This window comes from Kockovaella imperatae, assembly GCF_002102565.1.
Source record: "Kockovaella imperatae strain NRRL Y-17943 chromosome Unknown BD324scaffold_5, whole genome shotgun sequence".
NCBI lineage: Eukaryota > Fungi > Basidiomycota > Tremellomycetes > Tremellales > Cuniculitremaceae > Kockovaella > Kockovaella imperatae.
Genome location: NW_019028945.1, coordinates 482,285 through 501,799, shown reverse-complemented (window position 1 = coordinate 501,799; position 19,515 = coordinate 482,285). Strand labels below are relative to the sequence as shown.

Sequence of the window (19,515 nt, the reverse complement as noted above, 5' to 3'; positions counted from 1 at the left end):
GTACAGGATTAGCAGTTGCACTTGGAGTAGTAGCCTTTCCATATGACCCCACTGCGCGATGTGTAACGTCAATCAGAGTACAAGGGCTCTCTCAGTCTGAAGCGACTCTGCACCGCTACCTTTGAAACTCGTTGATGGGACACCCTCCATCCCGGGGCCGAGAAGCAAGATGGAATGGAATCAAAACAGGCAGGCACCAAAATACCAAGGACCCCGCGGGATGGGTCTGGGTCCTCTATTAGCCGGAAAAACTCAGTTCTAGACCAGGTACGGATGAGTCCCAACGTTGGCAGTATGTCAATGTCAGCAGATCGGCCTTCTCAGAGAGAGAGAGAGCGTCTCTGGTCTTGTCACTTGTGGCATTCCCTATTCCCCCGCCTCGGTTCGGGATGCAACTATCCAGTGCCAAGAAATAGGGCACTAAGAGGTTCAGGATGATGCGTCTGAGAAGGATCGGAATGCAGCACTGGCATACATTCTCATCTGGCAAGAGGGAGGGAGATGGGGGGGAAGAACGACATGTACAACGTTTATTAAGCAGAGACCTCGTCGAGCAGAGCCTTGAGTAGAAGAGATGAATCAGCACCGAACTTTTTACCATCAGGCAACACTCACGGTCAATTTTTGGACGTGGGCGCCGGCAAACTCCTTGATCCGTTTACCATCCTTGTAAGCGGCGAACGTAGGCATGGCTCGGATACTCTCCTCTTGGGCGATTTGCTAAGGTAGGACGCAGTGTTAGTAGTGCCAAAACAGTTCAAAGTGGCTTCTCCGTCCAGCTCCATCTCAGCACTCACCTCCTGGTCATCAACATCGACTTTGGCGAATTTGATGTTGGGATATTTCGCCTCCATCTTCTCAAAATGAGGAGAGATCATCTTGCATGGACCGCACCATGTGGCCCAGTAGTCGACAACGACAACATCGGAACCGCCGGTCTGAAAGGGATATTCATCAGCACAAGGCATGTCCGAGTCCTCAGTCTCTCGGCACTCACCAACTTCTTGAACTCGTCGTAAGACTCGATAGCTTTAACCATGGTGTAAGGTGAAAGAAAATAGGAGGGGTATGAACGTTCAAGGTCTAGATGCAAGGGGTACTGCGCGTCAGATCTTTATCTGGCTATGTCAAAAGTGCGGTAGTGCGGTTGGGAAGAGTAGATGGGATGATGACCCCTTTGCCTGATAGAACCCTCTCTCTCTCTCTCTATATATATATATACGATTCCAACTGAGGATCGCTGTGCTGACCAGTCTCAAACCAGAACTCACCAGAAGACACAATGGTCAGTCAGCCAGTTAGTCAATATGAGAGATGCTGCTGCTTCATATCCCGGCCCGAGCTGACTGGATCGCGCGGCGTTTCATTATTTTTTTGGCTTACAAATCTCTAGCACGCCATTGCAAAAGGTGGAGCCATGAAAGTCACGTGTCAAGGAATGAAGACGTGGTGCGCGTCTGTTGAACCATGATGCATTTCCTGATTCCAGTCTACTAACTGCTGCTTTCTTCAAAAACCATGAATCAACCTCTAATGGGAGCCTCATGCCACGCTCAGAGCTTGGGAGGAGCGGGCTGGAACGAGACACCCTGAGAAATGATATGAGCGGATGCATTGATGCTTTCCCCCCCCCCCCCGGACTCACCTTTTCAATGCTGGGACCGAGCTCCTTGACAGCAGCTTCGAGCAAGGTCTTTTCAGAGTCGTCGAGGTCGCCAACAGGCAAGATCTTCTCCACGCCACCGGGCTGCACGATGGTCAGCACAGCGCTTTTGTCATGGGACCCACTCCGAGCTGGATGTTGACTGAGAAGAAGGAGAGGTCGGCACCAATCTCTTTTTGAACGGCAGCACCTCCAGCGTCCGCGCCGAGGTCGATGTATGCCTGGACAGTGCGGACCTTTTCTCCACCAAACGCAGCCTTGAGCACGTACTCGGCAAACTCAGCTCCAGCTAGCGCCGTGTCAGTCAATTCCCGTTGACATTGCTCTTGGCTACACACCTTGAGCCATGGAGAGAGTGGCGGATCCAGCACCGTCTGCGAATATTCAGTCGAACGGCATTACAGACACCCACCCTTGGCCTTGACGACCTCATCTCCACCGAATTGAATTCGATTCACCAAAGCGTCACGCTTCTCCTTGTCGTTCAGGATCTCAGAGGGCTGAAAAAAAGTCAGGTTTCGCACTTCGGGAGCAGACCCACAATGGAAGGCTGACTCTGGCTGAGCAAGGGGAGGATGGTAGCGCCGGAGTGTCCACCAAGAACGGGAACAACATATTTGGCAGCATCGGCTGGCTTGCCCACGACGCTGGCCACGAAGGTGGATGCACGAACGATGTCGAGGTGGGAGACTCCGAGCAATCTGACCAGGCGTCAACATGACATTTTCCCGGATGTCTTGGCTTACCGCTTGGGGTCATAGACACCGGCCTTCTTCAGGACCTCGGCAAAGATGGGGACAGTCGAGTTGACAGGGTTGGAGATGACCAAGATGAATGCCTTGGGGCAAGCCTTGGCGATAGATTGAGCGAGAGTAGCGCAAATACCGGCGTTGATCTGAAATAAGTCAATATAGGTGAAAAGATGAGTGAGGCTCACTTTCTAATCCAAGGCAAAACGTAGTGTCAATCAGCAGAAAGTACGGAGCGAAGCAACGCTGCTACGTACAAAGAGATCGTCTCGGGTCATACCTGGCTTTCTGGGGACACCAGCGGGGATGATGACAATGTCACTGTCCTTGAGTGCCTTTTCAGCTCCATTGTCAGGGGGAAGGTATCCAGTGACTTGAGCGGGGGAGGCGATGTGAGAAAGGTCTGCAGCAACCTAGCGGATGGGGAATTTAGCAAGAGCAACTGATGAACTACACAGCCACTCACTCCGAGCGCATTGACCACATCGTAGAGGCTGAGCTCAGTGACGAGGGGGTTGAGCTTTAGAAGAAGGGAGAGGGGTTGACCGATTCCCCCTGGCGTCGCGACGTCAACGATGACACTCTACATGGCGATAGTAGAATACGACTTACCGGCAGCTCCACAGACACAGGCTTTGACCATTTTGATGGGAAAGGAATGAGATTGGTGATGATAGAAAGTGTGTTGTAGGTCTTGAGTCTCAGAAACCAGCCAACAGAGACTGTGGGGCAGCTTGAATCGCGCGGGAACCTTCGAGTGTCCGGGGATCGGCTTTACGTGGCACTTGAGTGTGGCAGTGGAGGAAGGGGGGAAGGGCGGGAGGTGGGTGCCAATGGTGGTCTGTGTAGGTTCCCAGGTCGAGCGAGTCCCAGGAGGATATCGTGCCCCATAGTATAAGTTGGGAGCTCAGCCCAGGACTCTGCTGCTGTACTGTGGCTGACGGTGTTGCAACCATATCCTTGAAAAGTAGACTACATGGCGGTCGGCAAGAATGCTGAGGCGGAAGCAAAATTTCAATTGAAACCTTGTATCCAGAAATCTTCAATGTTCATACGAACCTGTGATAACACCCTACAGTCCTCTGGCAAGATCTGTGCAAGATGGATTCTTATCAGACCCCTCTGTCCTCGTACGTCGTATCCTGGGATCCGTCATTCCGATCTGACGGTGACTCAGCCGATATGCGTCCAAGGAGATGTCCAAGTTGTTCTCCAACGCTGTAGGTCGTCTTGGTTGGACCGGTATATTTGTCGAATTCTCGCTTAGACGTTGCTGTTAGACCCGATTCGGGACTTGGAGACAGTTATGGCTGAGCTTGGCGATTGCTGAAAAGGTGAGATTTTGCCCGTGTCTCATCCATCTGATCGATCACAGGAGCTCGGTCTGGCCATTTCGGATAAAGCCATCGAGCAGATGCGAGCGAATCTCGAGCTGGATGAAGCTCAGATGAAGGTCGCAGCGGAGGAAGAGAAGAAGCGAAGGCGTGCGTGTGAAGGCTGGCTAGGTGCGGTGCGGTGCTCATCTTGTTCATAGACGACGTCATGGCGCATGTCCACACATTCGGAACCGTTGCGCCAGAGGCAGCTGGAATCATTCAGTAAGGGTCCTCTCTCCTCTGAGACGGTTGAGAATCTGGTCTGACGACGTGTATGTGTAGCCTCGGAGCGACTTCGTGCTACGTGACGGAGTGAGTGATTCGGAGGGACCGTATCTGATCAGGCTGACCTGTCCGGCAGTAATGCCGACCTCATCTTCCTGCGTCAAGGCCTTTCCCTCCTGCTCCCAAAATTGGCCATTGTCATTTCTCGTCTGACGACTTTCGCCGAGAGGTATCGAGATTTACCGACGTTGGGATTCACTCATTTCCAGCCTGCTCAATTGACGACAGTGGGCAAACGAGCGACGTTGTGGATCCAGGAACTGCTCTGGGATTTGAGGAATCTGGAGAGGGCAAAGAACGATCTCGGATTCAGAGGAGTCAAGGGAACAACGGGGACCCAAGCCAGTTTCCTCGCCTTGTTCGAAGGCGACCACGACAAAGTGAGCCAGACACGAGGGACCACATTTCTTCCCCCTCGTCTCACCATTTGTTACAGGTCGAGCAGCTCGACGAACGAGTCACGGAGCTCTCGGGATTCCCTTATGCCTATCCCGTCACTGGTCAAACCTATTCGCGAAAGATTGATGCAGATGTCCTTGGACCACTGTCCAGTTTCGGAGCCACAGTCCACAAAATCTGCACAGATAGTGAGGCTAGACCTTTGTGAGCTCGTCATTGACATTTAGTTCGTCTGCTCGCCAACCTAAAAGAGATCGAGGAACCGTTTGAGAAGGATCAGATTGGAAGGTGGGTTTTCGATCCTCCGAATGATCGATCCCCGTTGACATCTCCTTAGCTCTGCGATGGCTTACAAGGTGAGCCTATGAATCACGCTCAGAGGTGCATCAGAATCAAAGATCGCTCCCAGCGCAACCCTATGCGATGCGAGCGCGCTTGCTCGCTAGCTCGACACCTCATGTCCATCTACCAAAACACTGTCATGACATCTTCTGTCCAATGGCTCGAGCGGACCCTCGATGACAGGTTGGTTCACCGGCTTGTATCTCGGCGCTGATAGGCAGTGCCAACCGTCGAGTCACAATCCCCGAAGCATTCCTCACTGCTGATATCCTCTTGTCGACCCTTCAGAATATCTCCGAGGGCATGGTCGTCTACCCTAAAGTCATTGGCCGACGAATCAGCCAAGAGCTACCATTCATGGCCACTGAAAACGTCATCATGGCTATGGTCAAAGCTGGTGGAGATCGACAAGTCTGTCACGAAAAAATTAGGGTCTTATCTCACCAAGCCGGAGCCGTCGTCAAGGAGCAAGGGGGTGAGAATGACTTGATCGAGCGGATCAAAGCCGACAGCTACTTTGAACCCATTTGGTCTCAACTGGAGGCTCTCCTCGACCCAAGTACGTTCATCGGACGAGCTCCACAGCAAGTAGACAAATTCGTGCGAGATTGGGTTCAACCTGCCCTCAAGCCATACGCTGAGGACTTAAAACACATTCAGAGCGCAGAGCTGTCCGTATAGATGCATACACCTTGTTTCAAGCTTGTTCAGAGTACACCTGAGAGGATCAGCGGAACCCTTGGCCCTACGACCTACTTTGATCGTCTTGTCCGCCCCTCCCGTGATGAGTCGAGTTCCAGTTTTGTCGAATGTGGAGCAGAATACACCCTGAAGGGGTCAGATCCTTGCAAGAATACTATCAACTCACAGCTTCAGCATCCAGAGATCCAGGTTGCGGGATGTCCTTCAAGTGCTGGAAGGGCAAACCCGTCGCATAATCCCACATGGTCAAGGTGCCATTGTCGGCTGAATAAGGTCAGCTCAGCGTCGTAAGAATGCCTCACCTCCAGAGAACATGACACCCTCCGTGTTCAAGCTCAACGTGTTAATGATCGCCTCGTGACCGACAAAGTTGTTGACAAAGATACCCTCGGGACATTTCCATTTTTTGATGCTGTACATGTCAGCATGGACCAGAAATTCCAATCACTCACTTGTTACCTCCAGAGCTCGCACTGGCAAAGCTGTATTCTGTCGGATGGATTGCCAGTGCCCGGACGGATTTCTTATGGTGCGTCAAAGTCGTCATGCACTTGCCGGCCGCGAGGTCCCATAATCTTTCACGTTAGTGAAAAAGCAGCAAATCCCTCACCTGACGGTACTGTCCATACTTCCAGAGATAATCTGAGGGTCTGAATCTTGCGTCTTTACATCGGCGACGGTACTCTGATGTCCAGTTAGAGTAAAGATATTCGCTCTTGTCCTCATATCCCAGACCTGGCACAGTCAGCAAGTTTTCCTGGTGTGGGAAGACCTACCCTGACACTGGCGTCTCGACCAGCTGTACACAAAACGTCAAGAGTGGGATGAACGCTGCGAGATATCAGGCACGGTGCGATTGCTCGCACTCACGCTAAAGAATAGACACCGGAGAAATGGCCGTGATAGTGCCTGATGACCTTGTTGGTTTCCAGATCCCAGCATTTGACCATCTATAGATATCAGCAAGTTATCCTCGAGTACACTGCGGATCTCACTTTGTCCTCCGCGCAGGAAAAGAGGTACGGATGCCTGTCAGATACACCTAGACCTCGAATAGTAGAGATGTGACCGGTCAGAGAAAGCTTGAGCTCTCCTGATGCTAAATCCCAAATCTTCAAAAGGTCAGCAAACGTTCATCGGTCCAACACTCACCTTCACCACACGGTCCCCTGCTCCCGTCGCGAACCATTGATTATCTGGGTCCACTGTAACGGCTCTGACCCATCCCATATGACCGGAAATGACTCGAGTGAGTTTCCCTGTAACACAATGAGCAACTGCCATGCCAGAGCTGCGGGGACTCACATTGTGGATGATACACTGGTTTGACTTCTCTCGCTTCCTTCTTCCTCATGAGCGCCTGGGATAATCTCGATCCCGAATGTCCACCTTCCGCGGCGAAACCCTGTTGATGCCTGAATTTGACCAATAACCGTGGTTCAGCGGCCGCAGCTGCAGAACCGGAAGTCGAGCTGATATGGTCAGCCAGGGGTCACAGCGCCATCGACTCACCTCGAAGCTGTTTCTGGCCCTCCTATCAGCTTGACACCTGGCCCTGCACCTCCCCCATTCGCTGCAGGCTGAGCAGGACGTTTTGGACCGGCAGGCCCCGCCTGCTGAGCTGCGAGAACAGGAGGTAAAGTCTGGACATCCTTGAATTCCGCTGCAAGCTTTGTTGCGAGCTTTATCCGTGTCCTGCGAATCGGAAGATCAGACATCTTGATCCACTGATGGGTGGAAACCTACGCCTCGTCCAATCCGTGATCTGTTGTGCTGTCCTGTGCCGAGTACACCGCTCGACTCCGTTTGACGCTGCGTTGAACAAGTTCAGCCAGCGGTGTGAGTCCAATGGTGGAGCTGGTGGATGGTCCAGCCTCGTCCATGACGGCGATGGGAGATGGTTGTGCGAGGGTGGTCATGTTGGATACAGAACTTGAAGTCGCTGTCTATGAATGCTGGGTGGGACGCTGGAAATATTGTGAATATTTATCTCATTAGTAATTTATCGATGGCCTTTTATCCCAGCAATAGGTCTGTGCCACCTTATCACCGGGGGCTTGGGGGAGGATTTGTATCACTTGACCATTCTATTGTCTCTTATTGTCATGCACATCTCTCACCCTCTTGGCTATGGGCTATGGATACACTTCAGCTGCTGATCATATGCTACTAGGAGTGTCTTCTACTCGCTTAGAAGCTACCAAGCGCTATCCTTTCGGGTCACCTTAGGGCGGGGGAATGTCTCTGAGTGATCAAGCAAGGAAGAAAGGAATGGGGGGCACACAGGGGATGCAAGAACCAGACTAAAGTGTCACCTAGGCTCCAGGTCACATATAGAGACGGATGTGAACCAAGCCCATTTCTTCCCCCTCCTCCCTTCTTGACTTTATCCTATTACTGACAACTGCTCACTCACACTTCATATATACATTCAATCGCCATGTCTTCCTTCAAGATTGAGAACATGTTCTCTGTCAAGGCAAAAGTGAGTCGGAATCTCTCTCTCTCTCTCTCTCTCTCTCTCAACGCTTTGACCCGAACTCAACCTCTCCAAGACATGTATCGTGACTGGCGCAGGAAGTGGTGAGTGGTACACCAGTTGCGGCAGCTCGAGGGATAGTTCACCTTACTTCTCCAAGGTATCGGCAAAGGTATGGCCACGGCTCTCGCAACCAACGGAGCCAAGGTAAGTGGTCTAGGTCCGTGCTCGAGGCTATTCGGAAACTTATCTAGCCCAGGTCATTGTCTGTGGTCGACGAGAAGAGCAGATCAAGGCTGCGGCAGAAGAGATGAACACAGCAGCCAAGGAATCTGGGATGGGCGGTGAAGTCATTGCAATCAGAGCCGACGTAGGGAACAAGAAAGGCTGTATCGAATTTTTCGAACAGGCCTCAAAACTTATCGACAAAGTGAGCAGACCAGCAGCCTTCGTCTGCCTCTTTCTTTGTATCTCACTCACTTTACTCTGCTTTCAGCTCGACTTTTTGGTCAACAATGCTGGATTCAGTGCCAATTGGAAAGATGTCTCTCCGATGGTGAGTCGAGTCGAGTCGAGTCGAGTCGAGCGAGTCAAGACTTGGTCCTTATGGTTTTTGTCTCCAGGGCGATGCGGCGACACTCCCAGCCAAGCTCATGACCATCGACGAGTGAGGGGACCATTTGTTTTACCCCGTGGCTCACTCATCAGTGTCGACTGGGCCAACATGTCCCTCGTTCACTGCGCGGGACCTTACTACCTCACGGTCCAGTTTATCCCCTATTTCCAGAAGTCTGAAGATCCCAGCGTCTGCAACATCACCTCACTCGCTGCGAGTTTCCTCAACATGTGAGCTATTACTGTCGTTTGCTCCAGCTCATCATCGTAATACAGGGGCTGCTGCGAGTTCTCCTATGCCCAATCCAAGGCTGCCGAAACTCAGCTCTCGAGACTGATGGCGGGTGTATTGAAGCCCTTCAACATCCGAGTCAACTGTGTCAAGCCAGGTGAGTTTCATAAAAGCCTATGCTCCATATTCAGCTCACGCTTCACCAGGCCTCTTCCCCTCTGGGCTCACCACTTTCCCTGGTACCGAGCAGCTGTACCCTCCCATGCAGCAAGCCGCAGAGAAGCAGATTCCTCGAGGGTGGGTCCTCACCTCTTGAGACCACGCTAACGTCAAGCGCTCCGGGAACGTGGGAACAGATCGCCGGAACCGTCCTGATGATGGCTTCGCCCGCTGGTGCATATCTCAACGGCGCTGAACTCAAGGTAGACGGTGGCTGGGAACTTGTGAGTCGCATCAACACTGCACACGGCTCATGGTCACAGTTCACCTGTGCTCGAGATGTCTGATTCACTTGTCATGAAGATATTGTCCGCTTTCAGCTACTCAGCCACCAGACTGTCTTTCTTCGCGCGTACTCAAGATACTATGTCATGCATCGTTTATTCAATCTTTTGGCGTTGCTGTTCCCACCATTTTTTAAATGCCCTGCCAGCATCTACCACCGGTCCCTCGCCATTGAACGAGTAGGCATTCTCCAACATGAGATCGATCTCTTCATCTACCTTCTGAACGGTAGCATATTGACCTTTGTCCAGCTGACGTTTGATCAACCCGAGATCTCGGGCATCCTCTGGCGGAATGCTATGGAGCGTCAGCAAAGAATCAATATCAGCAGACAACGACCTACACAGTGAAGTAATGGGGAATCCCAAGTGCGATAGGATCGACTGCTCATCAGCGTCACCTGTGTCCGAATCTACTCACCTGCTTCTCTAAAATACAGACTGATCGGCTCTTTGAGTGCCTTGGCGAGTGTCGAGGACAAGGTTTGCTTCTCAGCAAACGACATTTTGAGCGAGACAGCTTTGGGCCACTCTCGCCAGTAGATGGCTTCGACAGCGTCTGCCAGCAGAGTGATAGGGTCACCAGGAACATTGAATGTACGACAATTCTTGAACACAAGTTCAATATCATAGGCGAGCTCGCCCATCGTATGGTACTTTTTCTGATCAATCTTCTTCGATATGGTACCAAAGTCCATGGGTTCCTTGATCTCCTGCAGATACGTTGGACAGCCATCGGCAATGGGATCGACGGGACGAAGGAACTGTGCTGTCAGGAGGTAATTTCAGCTTTCAGGACTCACGATAGCCGCTTGAGGAGACTTTTGCAGGAGACCAACCAGTACCTTTGCCCGTCTCGACTTGAACGCCATAGGGTTGTCCTTGGTTGGTGGCAGATCTGGCGGTGGTTTGGGAAGCGTATATTTGGCGGCTGGCAGTGTAGGTGCGAGTGCAGGCTGAACGACTGGAGGAGGGGGTGGTGGTGCAGGTGCAGGTGCAGGTGCAGATGCCGGAACCGGAGCTTGCTTAATTTTGATCGTCTGACTCTGCTTTTCGGGCGAGAAGGCTCTCTGCTTTATCTTGATCTTTTTCGGCGCTGGCTCCAAGAGCTCCTCCACGAGATCTCGTTGCGGAACACGCTCAATCGCATCAATTTCTGCTCCGAGCAAGTCATCAAGATCACTGGCGGCCTTGACCGACTCCTTTCTTTTGCGAGTAATGTCTGGTGCAGAGGGAGTGATCGATCCCGAGGGTTTACGAGAAGGCGGCAGAGGCGGAGGTGCCATAGGCGGAACTCTTGGTGTGGTGTCAATTGAGACTGTCTTTGGAGGCTTGAGCTTGAGCTTGACCGGCGCAGATGAGGGAGGAACTGAAGCAACCGGTGACGGTGTAGGTATAGTCGCACCGACTGGTGGCTCTGGCTTTGCCCTCTCGGCGGCTTTGGGATTGTTTAGCGCTGCTTCAGTTTTGCTCCACACTTGGACATCAGCAAGACAAATGAATCGACCCCGCTTACAGCTGTTGAAATAGCTCTCAAACTGCTGACCCATCTTGTACACCTGGGTCCCAGGACTGTTGTACGTCAAGCAGTTCTGAACAATCTGTCGCATGTCCGCGGCAAATTCGGTTCGTCCAGTATACATGCCATTGTCAAGCTTGGCTTTCGCGGTAGAGAGATCCATGGGAGACTTGATGATGGTGAGATAGCTGTAGAATGAGCATGACCCACTATTTTGGAGGCTTACTCTGGAGCATTATCTCTGACCGGATCTACTGGCTGCCTGAACATGTAGCTCGATCCATTTTTAAGCTTCCGTCAGCTTAGGTTTTGACAATGTCACTTACCAGCTTCCGAAGGACAAGACCGATGGCAGCTCGGTCCGCGTCGGGAAGGCCCTTCTTTTGAGACTTGTGGACTGCCTTGACTTTCTTCGGAGCACCGATGACCAACTTGATCGGACCTGGCACGCTGGGAAAGGGATAGCCTGATTGTCAACAGGATGACTGGGATGCAAACTTGCCATCATCGATCTCAATCGGAGCACCGAGACTGCCACTGAGACTCAGTCGGATACGAGGTGTCGTGGCAGGTGTCTCAACAACTGGCGTAGAGATCGTGATCGTCGTTCCCGGCGCCGGCTCCTCGTCGGCTTTGAGGGTCAGTTCAGCGGTCTTGATCAGCGCTAGCCGAATGTCATCATCGTTCGATGCGAGATAGGCACTGTTGTCAGACTTTTGAAGCAGAGATACTGCTTACAGTAAGGCTCCTTGTAGACCTTCATGCAGAGCGGGGATCTTGCCGAAATCCTTTCGTACCAGTTTGACAAGCTGACCGTTGTGTCCCTCGTTTTCGCGCTGAGCCGAAGCTACATTAGTCTCGATGAGGCCAGAAGTCGGCAGATCCTTGACGTCCCCTAAGGCCAATGAGAGGGAGATGGATTCGGAGACTGCTCTGGCAACATGCCGTCGCACGTTGAGCGAGGGGTCGTTCATAATGACATCGAAGAAGTAGTTGATGAGAGTAGTGCTCTTGCCTGCTGGTCGACAGAGTAGTAGACAGTCGAATGCAGTCAGGCGAAGCTCTTCAAAGTTTCCCTCGCGAGTGTACCCCAAGAAAGGCCGAGAATCATTGAAGAGATGACCAGAGAGAACGAGTTTGACGCGCGTCTGGTCATGAGCTAGGCTCAAAAGTGGATGCTTACCTTGAGACCCGCCTCTGTAATGACATTGTGAAAGCTGGGTACCAGACGGTCAAGTGTCATGATTCGTTCGATGCTCTCGACTCCTTGTTTGAGGAGGTCACGGTTTTCGATACTGTCACGCGTGGCGCTGAAAGCATTGCCGATGGCAGTGATCAATGTTGCGAGGTAATACGCATCAGAGTACTGCAGGGTCAGCTGAGAAGGGCGATGGCACTCACTGAGTTCTCAGTATTATCATTCGAAGCGAGAATGTGGAGGAGAAGCTGACGTGCCTCAATGGGCGATGTTCGGGTCGCAGGTTCACGCAAACCCGAGAGCGCGCCGATGATAGCCTGCATGTCAACATTGAGCGCGATTCATCATTCACCTTTTTCAGAAAATACTCTGCAAAATCGCTGAAGTCGTTTGGCCTGACCTTATCTCCTTCGCAGAAGAAGTGCTTAAAAATCATTGGCAGCAGGAATGTGCCTAGGTAGTCGGTCTCGGCGTTGCAAAACTGTCATCAGCTACTTTGTCAAACGGATTCCACTTACGTTGATCAACGCGTTGGCAGCTTCCATACGGACGCGGTAGAAGTAATTTGGAACCAGGACCGTCCTCGCAAGTTCGCTAGCCATGACGGGAAAAAGCTGAACACTCATGTTTTGAATAGCCTATCATCAGGATAAGCATTCGAAATTGGTCTCACCTCGAGCTGAGCTGCCACATCGCGATCGCCTTGAAGCTGACTGATCCAGTACCAAGGCTTCTCGGCAAATTCAAAAGCTGCTAACCATTCAAAATCTGGGTCGATTCGTATCCACTCGTACCCGCCTCCCTCACCCATCATTTGCTCAGCCTGCTCGTCGGTCCATTCGGCCACTCGCCAGCGTTCACGTTCCTCCTCATCGTCCCAGGGTTGGTAAGCGAAGACATCTCCCTTATCATTGAGCTCCTCGACTTCTTCTTCAGCTGCTTCGGCCATACGCAGGCGAGAGAATCGAGAGGCAATATTGCCAGAACGCCGTGTGCGCTTGTATTTGGTATTAAAGGGCAGGTTGGATGTTTTTGAAGCCGTTTTAACATCAACCACATGCTCGAATGGTGCACCGTCGGCTTCGTGTATTCGCACTGTCAAGCTGCCCTCAAAGAAAGGAGCGGGCCGTTTAGTTGACGTCGGAAGAGGCAATTGGGTGAGATGAAATTCGACGAGAAACTTTTTGCGAATGAAATGTGTCGAGACTTTGAAGCGTGGGCATCCGCTTGCAAAGACCCATTGGTCCTGAAAGGCCTGGAGGTCCACGCCAGATACTTTGCGGCAGGTTCTGAAGAAGAACTGGGTAGAAAGGGTGTTACCTGGCAATTCGTCGGATAAGGCTGCTAGGAAGATTCGCGGTATGACTCTGGCCAGACCCAGTGAGGTGCCCGCCTTCGCTAGATGACGATCCAGGATGTGCATGACGAGCGGAGCTTTGAGGTTGATAAACCCAATGTCTGGCGCATCTAGCTGACCCGGCATGCATATTGGCCAACGATCTCCTTGATCCAGTCTGACACATCGGTCGATGTCCCGCTTCAGCCTGAACCGATATTCGTTTGTGCCAAGGAGATGTTTGAGAAACAATGATTGAAGATAAAGGGCCAGTCCGTGAATGACCCAAGTATCAGAGACAGTCCGCTGGATGATGTTGATTCCCACCCACTGCTGTATCAGTGCGAGTGACAAGATCTGTCGGGTTTCGATCGCTTGATCGATCACAGATGGCGGATGCAAGAGATCAGACGACAGGATTGAAAGGGTGGCGCTAGTAAAGCAGGGGATGCGAGGAGAGCCGACAAAAACCACCTTGTATTCGGTGAAAGGATACGAACCATACTCTGTCGAATAGAATGTCATCGCGCGGGGAAGGAAAGCGGTGGAGTGAGTCAGCTGGTCGAGATCTCCTGGTAGGCAAAATCCGAGAATGGGCTTGGGAGCCTCAGCAATGGTGAGGGTCTGGAATGGTCCAGCTGCGAAGGCGATATGCTGGACCGATGTCGGGGTCGACTGGAGGTAGTAGAAGATGGTCTTTGACGGTGAGTGAGGGTGAGTGGTCTGACAGAGTCAGCAAAAGGGCAGTGATGGCCACAGTTACCTGCTCTATGAGTTCTCCGCTGCTGACGACTATGAAGTCGGCATCATCCACCCTTGCCGGGACAATGAATTCGAGTTCCCATGTGCATCGTTCCCAGAGACTGTCGACACAAGGAGTCCAGATTCGTGCGGCATTGTAAGCTGTTGGCGAGAGATACATGTGCTGGCATGTCAGCGGTCGTTGGTTCAAATGTGCCTCACATCCCGCTCAAAAACGATCCCTTCCACGACATCGCCGCCAAGATTCAATCGATAATCAATCTGGATCTCTATCGGAGCTAGAGTCATTGTATCTCCTTGTCCTTGAATCAATCGTATCCATCCGCCAGACACAGAGATGGCCAGCTCTCCCTCGTCCCTCTCGCCTTGAGCAGCCCATGTCTTTCGCTTGATCTCTGTATGTGATTTGGCATTCACTGAACCCTCGCGCAACGCCTGAAAGGGCTGAGAGAGGGTATAAGATGCCGGAGTGGGAAGGAGAGAAGGTGGAGAAGAGAGCGTGATGGATCGTATTTGTAACAATGGTGACGCATGAAGGTAAATGGTTCGAAGCGATGGACTGGTCGGGTTGATCGTCAGATACGCTGTCCCTGTGAGGATGCCCGCCAAGGCTATGTCCAATACTACCCGCTGATGGGACAGAGAGTATCCCAAGTCCATCGCGGAAGAACGATGGAGGGACCCGTTAGGGATCCGTAGAGGTCCCGGAAGGGGATATAGGTGGAAATGTATAGATAAAGTAAAGGGGGAGTTCGGGTCGCGCGATGGATTTGTTTTCGGGTTGGATGCTGTGGCGAAACACTAGTTGAGCAGCGTCCGCGATTGGTGAATACATGCCAGGAGTCACAATGTTAAGCAGTGTCCCTGGACGACCTGCTGCTTGCGCAGCATCTCGGATGCATGTGCCAGTCTCGTTTGAGCTACAACATACGGTACGCGACCTCAGGCATCGATTCTCTCCTGGCGGGCCGCCAGCGACGTCTCAGAAGCCGACGCTTCTTCTCCTCTTGCAGGTCCCGGTGCGGCTACAGTCGAGGACGGGGTACCCCTGCCTCGACCCCTTGATCTTCCGCCTCTCCCGCCTCCCTTCTCACCTTCCGCGTTTTTCGACAGTATCTCCATAACAGCTCCTCGAGCCGACCTTCCCGAACCCTCGTGGACTTGCCCCTGTCCTCGTCCACGGCCTCTGCCTCTAGCTCCAGCCTCGCGAGGTGGGTTGGTGGCGTCGTTGGACGCCTTTGTAAGGCCACGAGCCGGCTGAGCACTCGGGTCCTGCTGTGCTTTCTCCTTGGCTGGCGCTGTCGATCTTGATATACTTGGTGGAGGTGCAGCGGCGTCCTGCTGCTGCTTTGAACCTTTCGCAGCGTCTTTCGGTCCAGAACCCGCTGCCTCTCCCTTGGCTTTCTTCTTGTTCTTCTTCTTGCCCTCTTCTGCCGGTGCGACTTTGACATCTCGGCCTGGTCCCGCAACCATAACTACATTTGGCTGTTGTGGTGCTCGCTTCGCAGCAGCCTTGGTGACGGCCGACAGTGCTGCTTCCTTGACGGACGGATCCTTCTTCTTCTTCGCCTTCTTGAGCGCTCGCAGATGATCCAGTAACGGTGTTGAAGTTGGAACGGGTGCTGATCCTGAAGGCTTGCTGACTTCCTCGGCCGGAGCGGTTGGAGGTGCAGAAAGGCTATCGAGATAGGACTTGTAATCGGGGTCTTGGAATCAGCAAAGATCCCTCGTACCAGCTCACCTTCCTCAATGGTCCCCTGTCTAGCATCCGTCTTAACCTTGGCCTTGTATGGAGTCTTCTGAACCGGAGAGAATTCGACAACTGCTTGATACTCCTCGCCTAACCGATCAGCAAGGATTCGATGAAATCTACTCCTTACCAGTTTTCGATCTGAACAGGTGTCCGTCAAATCCTCGATGAAAGTTGACTAGAGCTTCGGGTGAAGCCATTAGGACGTAAGCTCGTGAAAAGACCGGCCTTTGATCACGTCTAGGTGATGTCAGTTCCTGCTCCTTCTCTTGACAGACACTCACCCATCTCCAGCCTTGCCTGGGACAAATCGTTTCCAAAGACACGTCTCCGCGTGGACCCAAGGCTCAACGGATGTCCAAAAAATGTTTTCGGGCAAATTAGGAGGCAGCCTGCGTATGACAAGCTTGCTCCTGATCGCAGGCTCGGTCTTGGATGGACCAGCTGGGGACATGTCTGATGCTCCCGGAATGCTATCTATGGTCCCAGTGTCGAAGGTGTTGAGTAGCGAATGATAAAACGATGACCACATGGAGACTCCTTACGTAATGAAAATGACCCGCGGCAAGGTCCGGGGCTACGCGGCGGCTAAATCCAAATCCACCTTCCATTGTCGATCAATCGCGATCTGATACTCTCTCGTTGTGACCAACGTCCCACCACATCGGTCTAGCATCTCGGATACACCATGCCCAGACTTGTGACTTTTGGGAGAAATATCGCTCCGCTGAGGGTGCTTTCCCGCCCATCCATAGCTCAGCGACGGCATGCTTCCAGTGAGTACGATCGTATCGCATCGCCTGCGCTTATTTTGCTAGACTTCGCCGAGTACGATTGGGAGGTAGGCCTGGTCCTCCACGGCACGCGCTGATCTGCAGGATCCGCTGAATATGAAGTCATTACTGACAGAGGAGGAGTTGGCCATACAGTGAGTCGGATGGTGACTGCTGGGCTCATGCTTCAGTGAGACAGCCAAAGATTATTGCCAGTCAAAGCTGCTTCCTCGCGTGATTGAGGCATACAGAACCGTGAGTCCTGTCCTGACCATTGTTAGCTCATCCATAGGAAAACTTTGACCCCAACATCTTGCGTGAGATGGGAGAGCTGGGTCTCTTAGGCGCCACCATCCAAGGCTATGGCTGCGCAGGCGTCAGCAGTGTTGCCTACGGTCTGATCGCGCGAGAAGTAGAGAGGTGTGTTGAAACGTCGAATGTTGGACTCATAACAGGGTCGACTCTGGTTATCGGTCAGCCATGAGTGTGCAGTCGTCTTGTGAGTGGCTAGTTGGTCCGTTGAGCTGATGGACAGTGGTCATGCACCCCATCAATGCTGTGAGACAAAATAAAGGGGCAGCACTGATGTCCAGTTTGGCAGCGAGGAGCAGAAGGAGAAGTATCTACCAAAGCTGGGTGAGCACACTTCTAATGACGGAGCTGACGCTTTAGCTACCGGCCAGCTCATCGGTTGCTTTGTATGTTCATGGTGTGAATTTTGCTCACACGTAGGGTTTGACTGAGCCAAATCATGGCTCAGATCCCTCGTCCATGGAAACTACTGCCACCAAGACAGCTGATGGCTGGACTTTGAACGGTAGCAAGACTTGGATATCTAACGCGCCTGTCGCGGATCTCTTCGTCATCTGGGCTCGAGAAGTCATCGACGGTCAAAAGGGCAAAGTTCGAGGATTCTTGGCCGAGAAGGTGGGTGGCACGATCCAGGTTCGAGCTGACTCCTAGGGCACACCTGGTCTTTCAGCGCCAGCCATCAAGAACAAGCTTGCCCTTCGTGCTTCCATCACCGGCTCTGTCTTCATGGAAGATGTCAAGCTACCAGCAGATGCTCTTCTTCCGAAGAGCGGCGGGCTTGGCTCTCCCTTCTCCTGTCTGAACAATGCTCGTTATGGTATATCATGGGGAGTTATGGGAGCTCTGGAAGACTGCATAGCTAGGTCGCGTGACTACGCTTTGGAGCGAAAACAATTCGGCAAACCCATCGCATCTTTCCAGCTGGTACAGAAGAAGCTCGCAGACGCTTTGACAGCGACGACAGTCGGTCTTCTGGGATCTCTCCAGCTTGGTCGGCTGAAAGACTCGGGGAAATGGGCTCCGGATATGGTCAGTATGATGAAGCGTAACAACACGTCCATGGCTTTGCAACACTCTCGAATCTTGTTGGACATCCTAGGAGGCAACGCTTGTGCCGATGAGTGAGAGCCATTGTGAGCAGTATTAACGAAAGGTACCACTTGGGTCGACATGTTGCCAATCTTCAAGTCACTGCTACCTACGAAGGCACCCATGTGAGCCATCGAAGTGAATCAAAAGCTGACGTTTCGCAGGATATCCACAGTAGGCTTCAGGTGCTTGAAATCCATACTAACGCTCAGCTCTTATTCTCGGCAAATCCATTACGGGCATTGCGGCATTCTCATAGTGTTTCCTATGCATCTGGCAGTTGGATCGTGCCTCGAGGCAGACCCCAGTGCACAAAAAAGTCGTAAATGCCAAGGAAGACGGCTCCACCAAATGAGATGGCCAATGTCCGTGGTTGCCAACCACCAAATAGTGCCTTGATCCCCTCATTACGAAAGATGGCGACGAGTCGAGGCGGGAAAGACAGCACTGAGGGTGACGGTCTATGGGAACCTTTCGCCGCCTGTGAATCGTCAGCGGTCGTCTGAAGCTCGTTCTCTCACCTGCGCCTCCAGCATAACTCTGGTCTTGACTACATCCAGCGGTGTCGTCAAAGCAGCAGCTGTTCCTCCTGCTATCATTCCACACAGAGCGGCCTGCACTGGTGTCGGACGCTTGCCATCAAGGTATTGGACCGAGAGCTGAGTCTTCAATCCTTCATAGAGGGGAAATTGGATTGACGTGAATGGAATCTGATCTCAGCGGATCCCGAATCGTCATGACTCACCTCTCGGACAATGGTTATGCCGAATCCTCGATAAAAGCCTCTGATACCTTCATTACGAGCTGTCATAATGGCAGAATGTAATGACGATTTGCCCTTGCCGTAAGTCCCAGCCTGTGTGCGGGACTTGATGACTTCGGTAGGGACTCGGATAAGACATGACATCTGAGTATGAGCCAAGTCAGGCGACAGAAACTCACGAACTCGGCACCCGATGCTGAAACTAAATGATTGAGCCCAGGGGAGGTGGCCAGGGTATCAAATGTCTTTGGCAATCGGCTCTTCAAGGCTTCATACGTCACGAAGAATGAGGCCGCTGAGAGCTTTAGCTTCGAATCCATAAAGTATTGGAATCACCTCCAGGAGCGCTCCCTATGCCAACACTTCCCACGCCATTATAAACGCCTTTGAACCCTCCAGACTTGACAAAGCCTTGAGCCGATTGTATCCGAGTCTTGACAGTGTCCAGTGGAAAGAGGATGAAATCTACCGCCACACCAGAGATGGCCCCGGCCTGCGCTGATCAGCAAGGGATCAACAGAGCCATAGACTTACCAGGAGAGCTCTTTGAAACGATGGCGGTCTCTCTGGATGCTCAGAAGACTCGCCATCCTCTCCTGACATGTCGGTTATGTAGCAACACCAGGGCTCGATCGTACGGGGGTGCATGATGAGAGTTAGGTCTCGAG

The 19,515-nt window shown here is 52.3% G+C and overlaps 9 protein-coding genes across 9 annotated transcripts; 3 read left to right on the top strand and 6 right to left on the bottom strand.

Annotated features, from left to right (window-relative positions):
- Positions 1–533: 533 nt before the first annotated feature.
- Positions 534–1,039, bottom strand: BD324DRAFT_650285 (thioredoxin; the record flags this gene model as incomplete). Its single annotated transcript, XM_022018123.1, has 4 exons — positions 534–560; positions 616–720; positions 798–938; positions 998–1,039. The coding sequence occupies 4 exons, from the start codon at positions 1,037–1,039 to the stop codon at positions 534–536; spliced, it is 315 nt and encodes a 104-aa protein (XP_021871723.1).
- Positions 1,040–1,553: 514 nt separating this feature from the next.
- Positions 1,554–3,055, bottom strand: BD324DRAFT_578520 (putative L-malate dehydrogenase; the record flags this gene model as incomplete). Its single annotated transcript, XM_022013329.1, has 10 exons — positions 1,554–1,589; positions 1,646–1,747; positions 1,789–1,952; positions 2,002–2,037; positions 2,076–2,163; positions 2,205–2,364; positions 2,410–2,558; positions 2,670–2,825; positions 2,879–2,967; positions 3,025–3,055. 10 exons carry the CDS (start codon positions 3,053–3,055, stop codon positions 1,554–1,556), a joined length of 1,011 nt encoding a protein of 336 aa, XP_021871722.1.
- Positions 3,056–3,237: 182 nt separating this feature from the next.
- BD324DRAFT_672555 (adenylosuccinate lyase) lies at positions 3,238–5,495 on the top strand (the record flags this gene model as incomplete). Its single annotated transcript, XM_022018939.1, has 12 exons — positions 3,238–3,542; positions 3,590–3,632; positions 3,693–3,746; positions 3,788–3,896; positions 3,947–4,010; positions 4,071–4,100; positions 4,150–4,453; positions 4,510–4,660; positions 4,700–4,760; positions 4,810–4,828; positions 4,882–4,997; positions 5,036–5,495. The coding sequence occupies exons 1-12, from the start codon at positions 3,514–3,516 to the stop codon at positions 5,493–5,495; spliced, it is 1,440 nt and encodes a 479-aa protein (XP_021871721.1). The 5' UTR covers positions 3,238–3,513.
- An 8-nt stretch (positions 5,496–5,503) lies between these two features.
- Positions 5,504–7,554, bottom strand: BD324DRAFT_589583 (WD40-repeat-containing domain protein). The gene is made up of 13 exons (XM_022013781.1): positions 7,263–7,554; positions 7,029–7,211; positions 6,822–6,988; positions 6,669–6,775; positions 6,512–6,628; positions 6,387–6,466; positions 6,293–6,347; positions 6,127–6,251; positions 5,969–6,091; positions 5,819–5,928; positions 5,683–5,780; positions 5,571–5,642; positions 5,504–5,532 (listed from the first exon to the last, which is right to left on the bottom strand). Exons 1-13 carry the CDS (start codon positions 7,433–7,435, stop codon positions 5,512–5,514), a joined length of 1,431 nt encoding a protein of 476 aa, XP_021871720.1. The 5' UTR covers positions 7,436–7,554; the 3' UTR covers positions 5,504–5,511.
- A 337-nt stretch (positions 7,555–7,891) lies between these two features.
- On the top strand, positions 7,892–9,437 carry BD324DRAFT_623064 (hypothetical protein). The gene is made up of 11 exons (XM_022015546.1): positions 7,892–8,001; positions 8,072–8,099; positions 8,156–8,202; positions 8,255–8,425; positions 8,492–8,551; positions 8,619–8,662; positions 8,704–8,841; positions 8,887–8,999; positions 9,049–9,139; positions 9,177–9,285; positions 9,325–9,437. The coding sequence occupies exons 1-11, from the start codon at positions 7,957–7,959 to the stop codon at positions 9,346–9,348; spliced, it is 870 nt and encodes a 289-aa protein (XP_021871719.1). The 5' UTR covers positions 7,892–7,956; the 3' UTR covers positions 9,349–9,437.
- Positions 9,438–14,887, bottom strand: BD324DRAFT_623057 (hypothetical protein). Its single transcript, XM_022015545.1, has 15 exons — positions 14,362–14,887; positions 14,162–14,323; positions 12,736–14,121; positions 12,581–12,700; positions 12,415–12,543; positions 12,266–12,379; positions 12,048–12,230; positions 11,603–12,012; positions 11,367–11,566; positions 11,191–11,330; positions 11,091–11,155; positions 10,149–11,052; positions 9,767–10,109; positions 9,690–9,729; positions 9,438–9,643 (listed from the first exon to the last, which is right to left on the bottom strand). The coding sequence occupies exons 1-15, from the start codon at positions 14,818–14,820 to the stop codon at positions 9,442–9,444; spliced, it is 4,857 nt and encodes a 1,618-aa protein (XP_021871718.1). The 5' UTR covers positions 14,821–14,887; the 3' UTR covers positions 9,438–9,441.
- Positions 14,888–14,930: 43 nt separating this feature from the next.
- On the bottom strand, positions 14,931–16,410 carry BD324DRAFT_623055 (Smg-4/UPF3 family-domain-containing protein). The gene is made up of 4 exons (XM_022015544.1): positions 16,195–16,410; positions 16,041–16,150; positions 15,902–16,000; positions 14,931–15,866 (listed from the first exon to the last, which is right to left on the bottom strand). The coding sequence occupies exons 1-4, from the start codon at positions 16,362–16,364 to the stop codon at positions 15,103–15,105; spliced, it is 1,143 nt and encodes a 380-aa protein (XP_021871717.1). The 5' UTR covers positions 16,365–16,410; the 3' UTR covers positions 14,931–15,102.
- Positions 16,411–16,530: 120 nt separating this feature from the next.
- On the top strand, positions 16,531–18,403 carry BD324DRAFT_623043 (acyl-CoA dehydrogenase/oxidase). The gene is made up of 13 exons (XM_022015543.1): positions 16,531–16,686; positions 16,729–16,838; positions 16,875–16,938; positions 16,976–17,103; positions 17,139–17,182; positions 17,219–17,241; positions 17,277–17,319; positions 17,356–17,381; positions 17,416–17,610; positions 17,647–18,116; positions 18,149–18,209; positions 18,249–18,258; positions 18,297–18,403. Exons 2-13 carry the CDS (start codon positions 16,801–16,803, stop codon positions 18,341–18,343), a joined length of 1,149 nt encoding a protein of 382 aa, XP_021871716.1. The 5' UTR covers positions 16,531–16,686; positions 16,729–16,800; the 3' UTR covers positions 18,344–18,403.
- BD324DRAFT_623031 (putative S-adenosylmethionine transporter) lies at positions 18,096–19,515 on the bottom strand. Its single transcript, XM_022015542.1, has 7 exons — positions 19,382–19,515; positions 19,184–19,340; positions 19,027–19,142; positions 18,830–18,991; positions 18,606–18,794; positions 18,250–18,565; positions 18,096–18,210 (listed from the first exon to the last, which is right to left on the bottom strand). The coding sequence occupies exons 1-6, from the start codon at positions 19,493–19,495 to the stop codon at positions 18,350–18,352; spliced, it is 954 nt and encodes a 317-aa protein (XP_021871715.1). The 5' UTR covers positions 19,496–19,515; the 3' UTR covers positions 18,096–18,210; positions 18,250–18,349.

Coding starts and splice junctions, on each gene's coding strand:
- BD324DRAFT_589583 (XM_022013781.1), bottom strand. CDS start 7,435: ATGACCACCCTCGCACAACCATCTCCCATCGCCGTCATGGACGAGGCT. Junction 6,989..7,028: donor GGGCCAGAAACAGCTTCGAG/GTGAGTCGATGG, acceptor TGACCATATCAG/CTCGACTTCCGGTTCTGCAG. Junction 5,643..5,682: donor GATCTCTGGATGCTGAAGCT/GTGAGTTGATAG, acceptor TGACCCCTTCAG/GGTGTATTCTGCTCCACATT.
- BD324DRAFT_623064 (XM_022015546.1), top strand. CDS start 7,957: ATGTCTTCCTTCAAGATTGAGAACATGTTCTCTGTCAAGGCAAAA. Junction 8,002..8,071: donor TGTTCTCTGTCAAGGCAAAA/GTGAGTCGGAAT, acceptor AACCTCTCCAAG/ACATGTATCGTGACTGGCGC. Junction 8,100..8,155: donor CGTGACTGGCGCAGGAAGTG/GTGAGTGGTACA, acceptor TACTTCTCCAAG/GTATCGGCAAAGGTATGGCC.
- BD324DRAFT_623057 (XM_022015545.1), bottom strand. CDS start 14,820: ATGGACTTGGGATACTCTCTGTCCCATCAGCGGGTAGTATTGGACATA. Junction 12,544..12,580: donor CTGCCAACGCGTTGATCAAC/GTAAGTGGAATC, acceptor AGCTGATGACAG/TTTTGCAACGCCGAGACCGA. Junction 12,380..12,414: donor CAGAGTATTTTCTGAAAAAG/GTGAATGATGAA, acceptor GTTGACATGCAG/GCTATCATCGGCGCGCTCTC.
- BD324DRAFT_623055 (XM_022015544.1), bottom strand. CDS start 16,364: ATGTCCCCAGCTGGTCCATCCAAGACCGAGCCTGCGATCAGGAGCAAG. Junction 16,151..16,194: donor CCAGGCAAGGCTGGAGATGG/GTGAGTGTCTGT, acceptor GACATCACCTAG/ACGTGATCAAAGGCCGGTCT. Junction 16,001..16,040: donor CCTGTTCAGATCGAAAACTG/GTAAGGAGTAGA, acceptor CTGATCGGTTAG/GCGAGGAGTATCAAGCAGTT.
- BD324DRAFT_623043 (XM_022015543.1), top strand. CDS start 16,801: ATGAAGTCATTACTGACAGAGGAGGAGTTGGCCATACA. Junction 16,939..16,975: donor TGATTGAGGCATACAGAACC/GTGAGTCCTGTC, acceptor GCTCATCCATAG/GAAAACTTTGACCCCAACAT. Junction 17,104..17,138: donor ATCGCGCGAGAAGTAGAGAG/GTGTGTTGAAAC, acceptor GACTCATAACAG/GGTCGACTCTGGTTATCGGT.
- BD324DRAFT_623031 (XM_022015542.1), bottom strand. CDS start 19,495: ATGCACCCCCGTACGATCGAGCCCTGGTGTTGCTACATAACCGACATG. Junction 18,992..19,026: donor CAGCATCGGGTGCCGAGTTC/GTGAGTTTCTGT, acceptor GCTCATACTCAG/ATGTCATGTCTTATCCGAGT. Junction 18,566..18,605: donor GAGTTATGCTGGAGGCGCAG/GTGAGAGAACGA, acceptor GACGATTCACAG/GCGGCGAAAGGTTCCCATAG.